Below are 13,978 nucleotides of genomic sequence, written 5' to 3' on the forward strand. Positions count from 1 at the left end.
GAGCTTCTAACATTTTCCCTAAGACAGATGTTAAACTGACTAGCCTGTAGTTTCCTGATTTCTGTCTCCCTCCCTTTTTGAATAAAGGAGTTACATTGGCTATTTTCCAATCTAACGGAACCTTTCCTGAATCTAGGGAATTTTGGAAGATTAAAATTAATGCATCAACTATCTCAGTAGCCATTTCTTTTAAGATCCTTGGATGAAGTCCATCAGGACCTGGGGACTTGTCAATCCGCAGCTATCAGTTCATCTGTTTTGTCTTGAATGCTACATGCATTCAGATACAGAGCCTTTAGTTTTGTCTTTTTATTGTTTTTGTAACCTGTAGCCTTGTCTGCTGATTTACTCTTAGATTTGTACCCAGTGTCCCTTCCTGTCACTGTCTGTTTATCATTTTCCATATCAATTTGCTTAGTACCACTTCCCTGGTGATTGTAATTTTCTTGTGTTTCTCCCTTCCTTCCATTTACAGCTATTTCTGGGATGTTACGGTGTCCTTTATGGTGAAGACAGATGCAAAATACCTGTTCAATTCATTTGCCATCTCTTTATTTTCCCTTATCAATTCCCCAGACTAATTTTCTATAGGACCAACACTCACTTTGTTAACTCTTTTTTTTAAAATATATATAGAAACTCTTTCTGTTTTTTATATTTCGAGCCAGCTTTCTCTTATACTGTAATTTTTTCCTCCTTATTAATCTTTTAGTCATTCTTTGCTGCTTTTTATATTCTGTCCAATCTTCTGACCTACCACCCATCTTTGCGCAATTATATGCTTTTTCTTTAAGTTTGATACATCTTTAACTTTTTTAGTTAACCACGGATGGTGGATCCTCCCCTTGGAATTTTTCTTTCTTGTTGGAATGTATCTATTCTGTGTATTCTGTAATATCCCCTTAAATGTCTGCCACTGCACCTCTATTGACCTATCCCTTAACCTAATTTGCCAGTTCACATTTGCTAGCTCTGCTTTCATGCCCTCATAATTGCCCTTATTTAAGTTTAAAATACTAGTCTTAGACGCACTCTTCTCTCCCTCAAAGTGACTGTAAAATTCAATCATATTATGATCGCTGCTGCCTAGGGGTGCTTTCACTATGAGGTCATTAATTACTCCAGTCTTGTTGCACAATACTAGGTCCAGCATAGCCTGCTCTCTGGCTGGCTCCAGAATGTGCTGTTCTAAGAAACTATCCCAAAAACATTCTGTGTACTCCTCATCTAGGCTACCTTTGCCTATCTGATTTTTCCAGTCTATATGTAGATTAAAATCCCCAAAGATTGTTGCTGTACCTTTCTGACAAGCGCACATTATTTATTCCTTATTACCCCATCCTACCATTTGGTTACTGTTAGGGGGCCTGTACACCACTCCGACAAGTGACATCTTACCTTTATCATTTCTCATCTCTACCCAAACCGCTTCTATGTCCTGGTTTCCTGAACTTAAGTCATCCTTCTCTATTGCGCTAATACCATCATTAATTAACAGAGCCACTCCTTCACCTTTTCCTCGCTTCCTGTCCTTCCTGAATGTCATGTAAACTTCAATATTCAGGTCCAAATCTATGTCATCCTGAAGCCATGTCTCTGTAATGGCGATCAGATCCTAATTATTTCTTTCTATTTGTGCTATCTGTTCATCTGTTTTGTTTCAAATACTATGTGCATTCAGATACAGAGTCTTTAGTTTTGTCCTTTTTATTGTTTTTGTAACCTGTAGCCTTGTCTGCTGATTTACTCTAAGATTTGTATTCACTGTCCCTTCCTGTCGCAATCTGTTTATCATTTCCCATTCCCATTCCCCTTTCTCTCTTGCCTTGTCTCTACTTTTTGATTTACCACATCTTCCCAAATTTGATCCCTTGCCCCCATTATTTAGTTTAAAACCTTCTCTACTTTCCTCGTTATGTGGCTCGTTAGAACACCAGTCCCAGCATGGTTCAGGTGTACACCGTCCCAACGGTACAGTCCCCACTTTTCCCAGTACTTATGCCAGTGCCCAACGAACCGGAACCCACTTCTACCACACCAGTCTTTGAGCCACGCATTCATTTCTGTAATCTTATTTGCCCTACTCCAATTTGCACGTGGCTCAGGTAATAATGCGGAGATTATTATCTTTGAGGTTCTGCTTCTTAATTTGGTGCCTAACTCCTCATACTGACTAAGCAGAACCTCTTTCCTTATCCTGCTTATGTTGTTGGTACCTAAATGAACCGTGACAACTGGATCCTCTCCCTCCCGCTGTAAGTCTCCAACCCTGAACAGATGTCCCGAACCCTGCAGAGTGTTTACTGCAGAGAACAATGTCAATCCCTCTCGCTCTACTGTCCCCTGCTACCGCTACATTCCTTTTTGCTCCCCCCCGCTTGTACGGATTCCTGTCGCATGGTGCCATGGTCAGTCTGCTCATCCAAACTACAGCTCTCACTCTTGTCCATACATGCTGAAAGAACATGGCTCCTCCACTTCCACCTTCTCAATACCCTTGCCTGCCTGACTCGCAGTCACACCCTCCTGTCCCTGACCACTGACCAAAACAGATGAACTTATCCTAAGGGGCGTGACTGCCTTCTGGAGCAAAGTGTCCAGGTAACTTTCCCTCTCCCCGATGCATCGCAGTGTCCGCAGCTCGGTCTCCAGCTCCGTGTCTCTAGGTCGAAGCTCCTCAAGCTGCAGGCACTTACTTCAGACGTGGCTGCCATGGACTCCAGGAGCTCCCACATACTGCAGCTGTGACACATCACCTGTCTTGCCATCTTTTCTTGTGTTAATGTAATTATTTTTAAAATTAATTCTTAGTTCCCCTCCTTACCAAACTCCCTGCTGCATACTCTGTGCCCACCAGCAGCACTCAGTGCAGACAAGCAGCACTGAGAGTCCCCTTCAAAAACTGCTGTTTCCACATTTTCTACTTCATTTTGACAGATTATTGTGCTGAGTTGAGGAAAATCAAAAACAAGTGACTATATCAATCACTCTCTGATCATTCATAGAATAGCCTAGTTACAATATAGATTTTCCAGTACTCATGCCTCAACTCCAGAATGGGAAGAGCATGCCCCAGTACACTATGGTGACATTTCCATTTCCCACATATATGTTTTTACAGCCTCCCTGAGTATGATTGATTAATCAGAACTGAATTATAGGCATTTTTTGTGCTGTGGACCTGCAGCCACTGGGAATCACATCAAGAATACCCAAACCCTATTCTTTTGGGATCCTTAAATTTGACAACAACAGCATCTGTGTACAGCTATTACCTCCACAGAAATAATGTCCACATTTAAAATCGGGTGGAGAAAATAAAATGGTTCCTAGTCAGCTTGTAGTTTCTGGAAACAATACAACTGGCAAAGGAGGAATTGGACCTTGATTTCTCTGCTGAAAATACATTGATGACAATAATGTGGATACATGTGGCATTATTTTTTCCAACAAGATTATGAACTTAATAATAAAAACAAACATCAGCGTTTAAATGAGGGGAGAAAATAACAAAACAGAAAATGCAGGAACTGTACGTCAAGCCAGTCACCATCTGTAGAATTAAAGACAAGTAGACATTTTGTGTGCATCAGTATTGGAACATGAGAGGCGAATGGGCAAATTAATACAATCAGAAAAAGAAAACATATTGAATTTTTTTACAACATACCAGCACAGAGAGAAATAATAAGTAAAATAATATAGAACTACACCTTAGTCGAGCAATGGATCAAAATATTAAGGCATTCAAGAAATAAAGGGTGTATAGTTATTGGAAGGGGGTGGCCTGGGGAAAATATGAAAACATCAGAGAGAAGGAAAACCTAGTGGTCAAGAATCAATTTGAAGCAGGTTTCAAGTGAGAAATCAGCTACAAAAAGATTAGCATATGTATATTTTATAAAATATTTGTGTTCTAAATACAAGATCAGTGACAATAACTAATTAATTTTAGTTTTTGCCTTCATTTGTTTGCCCGTATTTATTCCATACAGCAGTTCAGATAATTACTGTTTTGTCAGAATAGTATTGGAGCAATTAAATGACTTGAAATTAATAATTCTTTAAATTTAGCTCTCGGGATGTAGCTGACTGCAGCTTCCTAGTTACTTTGAGAAGGTGATGGCCAGTCTCCTTGAGCCATTGCAGACCTTATGGTGTTCCATATAGAATTCCAGGATTTTGACCCAGAGACATCAAAGACAGTTGCATATACCTCCAAGTCAGGATAATGTGCAACTTAGAGGGAGTTTGGAAGTGATGCTGTTCCCATAATGTTACTGCTTTTGCACTCCTTGGTGGTAGAGATTGCAGAACAGGGAAGTGCTGTCAACGTAAGCTTTGTAAGTTGCTGCACTGCATCCTAAATAATACAGACTGCCGCCATAGTTTAGCAGTTCAGTATTAAGTTCAGTAGCAGGGGTGCCAATCAAGTGTGATCTGCTCCATCTTGAATGGTGTTGAGTTGCACCAGGAGCACTGAAGCTGATTCCAGCACTTCCATCAATAGCATGACAAAACATGACACATCCTGGTCTGTAAGGTTCAGTGACTCGCCTACACAACTACTTATGCTAATGGAAGAATCTCTTTCTGAAATTTTATATTCTATAGAAGGAGTCATAAATATATGTTGGCTTGATATATTGATAGATCTAAAATGTTTGCAAGCCAGTATTAAACTCAATTCAGGAACTGACCATGCCATTATCCTTTTGTCCTGAAGAGTAGATTATTGTGAGCTGCAAGTCATAACCAGGCACAGCACAACATACATCTTTTTACTTAATGTATTGAACCACTTCTATTTTGTGTATCTCCATATATGAAAGGATGTAGATGATTTAGATGTATGTCCAAGCACAATCAAGTGTTTACTATATCAATAGGAGTGGTATTTTTCATACTGCATTATAGGAGAACAGTAGAATCCATTGTTATTAATAATTAATATGTTTCCTGTTTAACCCAAACGTGCCCATAATTGCATGTAACTAAGTTCTACAGCATAGTATTGAAAATAGTGCCTCCTGCTAGCTGGTCAATGAATGTCTCATCCTCATGGGTGGAGGAAGATGTATAAAAGTCAGTTTCTTTTAAGAAAACATGGAGAGGAACAAAATATATAGGTCATAAATACGAATTGTATTTCAGACTGCATGCTTTTGCTTTGTGGCTTGAAAAGGTAACTGGACGCGCTTACGTAATCAGGTTTCTTCTTCCATCCACATGGCAGAATTTCAGCCTTTATTTACAATGAGTTGGTTTTGTTCTCTTATAGTCTGTTACTCAAGTCACATTAGTTGTTCAAACTCTAGGGACTATTCACTCATTATGCAAATTTGTTTTACTGAGAAATGAAGCCAAATGGCTGAGGCTCATAATGCAGGATACTGCCAATGTCTTAAAGAAAAGGAGGTTAAATGGCTAAATAAATTCAGATATGATGATTAGGTGATGCTGAGTTTGGGGTTTCAAGATGGGTAGAATGACTTTCAGTTGGGTATTTCATTATTAATGGTCACTTCATATTGTTGTCATTCAGAGGCCAGGAATCGTCTTAAGTTTGGTATTGTTATAGAATATAGGCATCTCCAAGAATTTTTATTTTTAAACTTGGGGTAAAATCCTTTGTGTGACTAACTGGAAAAATAGCCACTTGGTGGAGGATTATTTTTACTGTCTTCCTTATCAATGAAGTAGTTGTGCAATGGAACCACCATGTCAAATAAGTCACACAGCAGTAATAAAAACAGAAAATGCTGGAAATACACAGCAGACCAGGCAGCATCTATGGAGAGAGAAACAGTTAACATTTCAGGTTGATGACCTTTCAGCCAAACTGGAGAAAGAGATCATGTTTAAAGCATCAGAGGCAGGGAAATAGGGGAGGAAGAAAGAACAAAAGGGAAGGTCTGTGATGGGGTGGAAGGCAAGAGTCACACAGTCAATTAGTGCCTGTTTTGATACTGCCAAAAAGATCAAAAATTTGCATTTTATTATGCCTGGAAGTGTAGATTTAAAATGAGGTGAAAAAGTGCTTCCCTTTCAAATTACAGAAGTGATTCCTAATTGTCTGCATTGATTCTCCCAGGCTTAGATCATGAGTATTTTAGCACATTTCTGTAGCCCTTGGGACGATTTCTTTACCGCTTAGACTTACCAGTGTAGCTGTGTTATGAGTCTTTATTTAACACAAACTTTTTAACACGTTTTCAGAATTCTGTTGAATGCAGCCTTTGGTCCCTCTTCCTAAATAAAATGGAACTGTATTTCATGTGTCTGTTTAATGAAATATAATTCATTCATCATTAGGGCTTGGCTGTGAAGGAATTTACCAAAAAAACGGCACACCATCAAGAGTTAACCTGCTTCTGGATCAATTTAGAAAAGATGCCAGAAATGTGAAGCTGAGAATTGGGGAACATCAGCTAGGTGATGTAGCAGATGTGATGAAGAGATTTCTGTTTGAAATAGACGATGCTCTGCTTACCAAGGAATTATACCCATATTGGTTGTCTGCATTAGGTAATTTATAACATTTATGTATCCTGTTTTTTATAATCTATTGTTTGTAATATAAGCAAAATTAATGATGCCTTATGCTACAAAGATGTTAAACCTTCTGATGGGACATACAGATACATCAACACTATCAGTGATGGATTAGATCTGTATGTCTGTGTACTAATATTATTCTATTCTAAATTCCACCAATTGCCTCAGACACACTGGATGCCTGCATGAAGACTTTCAAACCTTCTTTCTTCGACTTCATCTAGCTGAGCTAGCTCCAATATGCTGCAGAAAAATTCTTCCTTCCCTGAAAACCACCTCCACCCCCCCCCCCCATCTCCCCCACTGGGACAGGCATTCCAGTTGACCCAATATGCAGTGGCCACCATCCAAAGTATAGACCAAGGATTCTGACCAGAGGCAGCATCTGGACTGAGCAGAAATCCCACTCCCATCCCATATCACTTCCAACACCATAGCAGCTTTCCAGGAATATCTTGGCTTTCATGTCATAAGATGAATCATTTGAAAAAAAACCTCTATACCAAGGTTTCTTTTGTTAGCTGATATACTGTCAGTTAAACTAATTTGTACACCAGGATCAGAAAATCAAAAATGTGCAGTTTCCCTTTAGAGATTTCTGGGCACACGGAAAAGAAATAAATCCTTGCGTGCACATGCTAAACTTACATTTATTTACACTTATGAGTACCTTTTTATCAGATGTTCATGTGGCATTCAAATTCTTTTTTTGTTGTAAAGTTGGTGTTAAATACTTGTGTATAAATTGGTAAGTTTGACAAAGGTCAGCTCGGTACAGAGGGTTTTTAAAATACAATTTTTCTTCAGACATTTCAAGGAGATTTTTAACCCGGAGAAGCGCATGAGTTTGCATGTGGGTAGGGGGTTAAAGGCAACAAAAATGCAACCATGTCGGAAAACCTGCTCCAACCAGTCAAATTCCTCATCTAACTTGAGTGTATTAGAATAGTTGTGTGCAAACACCTGGGAAAGGAAAGATCTATTGGCATATGCTAATTGCTCAATTGGAACGATATTACAATGCACTTGCAAATTTAACATGTTTTCTGAAACTCACCAGTAAAAGCATGATGAGAACACAATGGCAATTGAGGGGGGCTGATTAAAACTCATGGAAATACTGCAATAAATACTCAGTACTCACAGCTGTTTTCTTGCCTGCTCATGGGAAAGGGTGTTTCACAGTACTTTTGCTGAGAGTTTACTTGCTGAACTTTGGAGGTTTTCTGAATCACAGCAGAATGGGTGGCGCCTTGGCTGCCTGAGATTGGACCTTAGAGTGGGGTAATATGATCAGCAGCAGCAGCCGCCTGGTGTTCAGAGATCTGTAGCTGGACGGCAGAGAGGTACAGCTTGCAGGAGGCATTACCCACAAAACAGGGTCTATAAGCAGAGGCTGCACTTCCTAGATCTGTCAGAACAGTAGGACTTCAGGAGGCTTAGACTGTTTTATCAGGTGGTGGCAGACATCTGCAGCTTCCTTGAAGAAGATATGTTCTCTGCTGCACCTGGTGACCACATTTCACCAGTGGCTGTGAAAATCAACACTACCCTCAGCTTTTTTGCCTTCAGATCCTTCCAGAGCTCTGCCTGGGACATAACATAAGGAGCTCGGGTTGGCGGCCCACAAATGCATATAACAATGACTGGTGGGTAGTTTGCCAAGGCCAGCAGTTATGCAAACTTCATTTGCATGATGCCAGTCAAAATGAACAGGCACTTGATATTGTGATTTTGGCTGGCTTTTCACAGGTGCAGGGCACCATTGGCAGCCCACACACCTACATCAACCAGGCAACTGCAAGGGCATCCACTCCATCAATGTACAACTGGTGTGCAACCACAAAAAGATATTTCTGCAGGTGTGAATAAGGTTCCTGGGCAATTGCCATGATGCTTTCACCCTGCAACAATCCAAGCTCCCTGATCACCATCTTCAGACCTGGAAGCACACTTAAGGGGTGGCTGCTAGGAGACAAGGGATACCCACTTAAAGCATAGCTGATGACACCTGTCACCCAAACCAATGAAGCCCAACAGAACTTCAGTGAATGCCATATGCCCACAAGATGTGTGGTTGAACAGGCCTTTGGCATGCTGAAGATGTGTTTCAAGTGCCTGGATAGATCTGGAGGTGCCTTTCAGGACGCGCCAGCCATGGTGCCCAAAATGGTTGTAATGTGCTACGTCCTGAAAAATATTGCACAGCTGCAAGAGGACAAGCTAAAAGACACATAGCCTCTTTAGAGGATCCCAGGGAGAAGGAAATTGAGGAGGAAGGTGATGAGGGCAATGCAGCACCAGCTGTTCACATTGCTACCAGGGATGCTCTTATTAATGTGAGATTCACTTAGGTTGCAGCAATGGACTAATGTCAGAAACACATGCAATGGCCACTCTTTCTCCCCTCCCCAATGCCACTGACACAAAACAGTCCTGCACACAACTAACCACTCCTTGCACATTCCCCCATTGGTCCTTGATAATTCATGTCTTCCCATTCTTTGTCAAACAAGTTAAAAAGCAACTTGCCACCCAGCAACCAAGAATGGGAAAATTGGGAAAATGCTGAAAAATAATATTTGTGATTCTACTAAAGAACAGAAACTTCACAACATACCATTTTCTCATGCATCCATGTGCATTACCTTGTGCAACAACTCATCTTTACTCTTGTATTCCTATTGCTTCTATGTGGTGCAACCCCTGTGGCCTCAGCAGAGGTAGGGCCCGACTGCTCAGATCCCTGCTCTGACTGCTGAAATGCTGTTGGCCAACTTCCTCTAGGTTTTGGAGCCTATGAGGGCTCCTCCAAAGACTTCCACCTGCATCTGTGTGGGTGCAGACTTGGTCATCGGGACACGAGGCAGCATGTTGGGTATTGGCTAGGGGTGGGGTTTGTCAATGAATGAGAAGTGGAAGCGCGTTAAGTGAAGTTGCCACTTCCATGTCCCCTGTTCGTCATTATCCCTCTCATGGGCCATCCGCACTTCACTCCTAGCACTCTGCTGGAGAGCACTTTGGTGCAGATCATTGTGGGTCTGTAAGACTAAGAAGGCTAAGGTGTTAGTTATTATATTTAAGGCAGTTGATATATGTTGGCATCCAGAGAGTGCATGGATATGATCAAGATGTGCATAGACTCATTTGATTGCCACATTTGATTTTCCACAGATACCTCCACTCTACCCTTGCAAAAACACATCATTGCAATGCCCTACAACATCAACCTACTCATGTTTAAGCAGACTCCTCCATTCTCTCTGCAATCATAGTGTGCTTAGAAGGCCTGTCAGCACATTGCAAATTTTCTGCTGCTTCTTAATGATTTTCGTCAACAGTCACCAAGGGACAGCATCTCTACCCAGATGCGCTCTCCAATGCCGACTCTCCACTGCTGTCCCTTTTACCACCATTAACTCTTGCTCAGTTGTAAAGTGCAAGTCTCCAGCTGAAAACCGCACTATCTGCCTTACTGGTCCCACTGAAGTGAGCATTTGAGCTGGTGCATGGTAAGCATGCGATGGTGCACTTTAGAAGGAATCACTTTCTCTCAGGATTTGTCATCCATGAGGTTCATGGACTCTTGATGCACACTCAAAAGCCCTGGTGGAAGGAAATGATGTGAATTAGTACTGGCAAGGTAAGAATGCTGCAACTTATAAAGCTGATCATATTTCACTTGCTGTTGAAATCTAGACAACATGACAGTGTCATATGACACGTGGGTCGCTGATATTTAATTGTATCACCAGGTAGCTAGGGAGTCCCCATCTTAGACACCAAAGCACCACGCATCTCACGCAGTTACTTGATTCATCTGGTTTGTGTGTTACAGCAGAAACAAATAGCATCAAGATTTGAACGTAACATAAATAAATCCGACAGGTCTTTATGTTACTGTGTTTACTGGCTTTTGTCTGGCCAGTTTGAATAGATAACTATGTTCTGCACTTTGCACCTCCTTAATTCTAGTCTGTCTCTGACACCTCAGCAATTGTGGTTTTGCATTTGCAACAGAACATTACCTTCATTCCTTGTTTTTTTAATTTATTCATTCACATGCGAGGCCAGCATTTATTGCCCATCCCCAATTGCCCTTGAGAAGGTGATGGTGAGCCACCTTCATGAACCACTGCAGTCCGTGTGATGTAGGTATACCCACAGTGCTGTTATGGAAGGAGTTCCAGGTTTTTGACACAGCGACAGCGAAGGAACAGCGATATAGTTCCACGTCAGGATGGTGTGTGACTTGGAGGGGAACGTGCAGGTGGTGGTGTTCCCATGCACCTGCTGCCCTTTTCCTTCCAGGTGGTAGAGGTCGCGGGTTTGCGAGGTGCTGTTGAAGAAACCTTGGCGAGTTGTTGCAGTGCATCTTATAAATGTTACATACTGCTGCCACTGTGATGGAAAGTGTGAATGTTTAAGGTGGTGGATGGGCCACTGATCAAGTGGGCTGCTTTCTCCTGGATGTTGTTGAACCTCTTGACAGCTGTTGAAGATATGCTCATCCAGCCAAAAGTGGTGACTGTTCCATCACACGCCTGACTTGTGCCTTGTTTTGAGGGGTCAGATGAGTTACTCACTGCAGAATTCCCAGCCTGTAACATACTGTTGTAGTCACAGTATTTTTATGTTGTGGTTCCAGTTAAGTTTCTGATCAATGGTGACCCCCAGGATGTTGTTGGTGGGGGAGTTGATGATATTACCATTGAATGTCGTGGAGAGGTAATTAGACTCTTGTTGGTGATGGTCATTTCCTTGCACTTGTGTGGTGTGAATGTTACTTGCCACTTATGTGGGTGAATGTTACTTGCCACTTATCAGCCTAAACCTGGATGTTGTCCCGGTCTTGCTGCATGTGGGCATGGACTGCTTCAGTATGTGAGGAGTTGCAAATGGATTGAACACTATGCATTCATTGGCAAACATTTTCACTCTGACTTTATGATGGAAGGAAGGCCATTGATGAAGCAGCTGAAGATGGTTCAACCTAGGACACTAGCCTGAGGAACCCCTGCAGCGATGTCCTGAAGCTGAGATGATTGGGTCCAATAACTACACACATCTTTTTTTAGTGCTAGGTATGACTTCAGTCAGTAGAGATTCCCACCCCCACTGACCTCCATTGGCTTCAATTTTGTTACATCTCCTTGATGCTACACTCAGTCAAATGCTGCACTGATGTTTAAAGGCAGTCACTCTCACCTTATCTCTGGAATTCAGCTCTTTAGTCCATGTTTGGACCGAGGCTGCAATGAGGTCTGAGGCAAGTGGTCCTTGCAGGACCCAAATTGTGCAGTGGTGAGTAAGTGCCACTTGACAGCACTGTTGATGCCATCGTCCATCTCTCTGCTGATGATTGAGAATAGACTGATGGAGCAGTAATTGGTCAGATTGGATTTGTCCTGCTTTTTGTGGACAGGACATACCTGGGCAATTTTCCACATTGTCAGGCAAATGCCAGTGCTGTAGCTGTACTGAAACAGCTTGGCTAAAGGCGCAACTGGTTCTGGAGCACAAATTCTGTTTTGAGTATGTCACCTGACATATGCTAACTAAAGTTTTGCTAATGCAAAGTGGAATTTTTTCTACAAATGCCAGAAGACTGCCAGCATCGCAACTGCTTTTTCTAACCTTGTCCTAATTTTAGGACAAGTCAAGAAACAAAGTGCTTTTTAGAACATATAACTTGATATGTTTAAACACCTGTGAAAGGTGGATAATCCTGAAATGATTAAACATTTAGCAAAATTGGCATTTATCAATATCACATACATAGGCTTAGTGATTTTAAATTCTGCCCCTTTATGCTCTTTTATCAGCACAACCCCCTATCATGTCTTCCACTTACTTTAGCTTCTGTCACCACAACAATATATATATTATATTTATTCATCTCAAGCTAAGTATTTGAATGCATCTCATTTTCAAATCCAAGTACATCATGAATTTATGTTTGCATGTTTCTTGTGGATATTTTAGGAATGTAATTTTAGGAAAGGCTGCAGTGAAGTGAGATACAAACCCCAATCCACAAATCACAGTGAGCTCCATAAATCATAAAGCCCCAGAGTGCAAAGGTATTTTGTGTGTGCTCAGTGAGCTGCTGGATGAATTCACTGAAAGCTGAATTGCATAAAAGTTTTGTTTGTTTAGAGGAAAGTGGAAATTAACTCCCTGTAGAATTCTAAGCGGAACCTTCCATGCCATGAAGTGCTTATAATCTCATTAAAGTGAGTTCAGCTGGAGCCCTGTGAGAGAATACACAACTCCCAGCAACCTGTTACCTATGTCACTAAGGGCACCACCCCATAATGAGTTTTGCTCGTGAAGATGGTGTGTAACTTTACAACCAGAAAGGGCAGTGTGGTAATCGGGATTGTAAAAGAATATTTCTGAGTCTATATATAGTTACACAGTTCAGTCGTGTTGAGTCCATTTGATGTATTGTCTTTTTATGAACTTTCTGCTTGTGCTTAACCCAACGATCTTTTTTTACTAGATGTACAAGATAAACAGGAACGACTGGAAAAGTACCGAATGTTAATACAAACTTTACCACGTGTCAACCGGGTTACCCTTGCAGCACTGATTGGTCACCTCTACAGGTGTGTGAAATTAGCTTTCAGCGTAAACAAAATCTTCCCTTATTATTCATATTTAAGAGGATCCATATCTTTAATGGATATACATGGAAAAGATCTGCTCTTCTGAGGAATAGGCATGATTTAGCAGGTACTTTGCAATAGAATAATGCAGCAGTTATTGGGTAATTTCTGGTTAGTAGTTTATACAGTTTGTTCTGGTATTGGGTACAATTCCTCAAAATGGTGACTGCAAGATCTGAGGATTTAGTTCACTACATATTTTACACGAAGTCTGTTTATTGCTAATATCTCTAGTTGAGTAAATAAACAGCCTCCATATTAAGATCTATCAAATCCCATTTGTTTAGAGATTGCTTGGTCAGAACAGAAGCAGAAAATGATCATGTTTGGATGAGTGTTCAGGAATGAATAAGATGCCTATGAAATCCATGGAGAAGCTCCCTAGCTGTGCCCCTGATTGGCATCTCCGAAGCAGTGCCCGTCCTTATTTCAATTTGAAATATCAAATCTCATTGAAACCAGCTGAGTATCTTTGTTTTCCTTTATTTTCTCTCCTCCTCTGAAAGCAGTGACTGATGTTGGAGTGTTGATTCCAAATGCTGGAAGCCCTCAGATACTTTGTCCAGTGATTGTTTTCATGTCTGAATCCAGATAATTGCATGTGAAAAGGTGGTTTATTTATGGGAAGCATCACAGCCAGCCTTGAACCTGTCCTTAACCATCATCTGCTGGTGTACTTTCAGCAGAAGCACCTGGTTCGAAACAAGGACAACCCTGAGTGATGTTTCTTTTGAACATTGAGGCCAATT

General features: G+C 41.2%; 1 protein-coding gene across 7 annotated transcripts in view; it reads left to right on the top strand.

The window, feature by feature from the left end:
- arap2 (ArfGAP with RhoGAP domain, ankyrin repeat and PH domain 2) overlaps positions 1–13,978 on the top strand; it is a 413,638-nt gene that overhangs the window by 290,580 nt on the left and 109,080 nt on the right. For all 7 annotated transcript variants that reach the window (XM_068036991.1, XM_068037024.1, XM_068037005.1 and 4 more), the window contains 2 exons: positions 6,316–6,528; positions 13,064–13,169. In XM_068036991.1, the coding sequence (XP_067893092.1) occupies positions 6,316–6,528; positions 13,064–13,169 (319 nt within the window). The remainder of the gene's footprint in view (positions 1–6,315; positions 6,529–13,063; positions 13,170–13,978) is intronic.

Source organism: Heterodontus francisci, chromosome 1 (assembly GCF_036365525.1).
Source record: "Heterodontus francisci isolate sHetFra1 chromosome 1, sHetFra1.hap1, whole genome shotgun sequence".
In the NCBI taxonomy this organism is placed as follows: Eukaryota; Metazoa; Chordata; class Chondrichthyes; order Heterodontiformes; family Heterodontidae; genus Heterodontus; species Heterodontus francisci.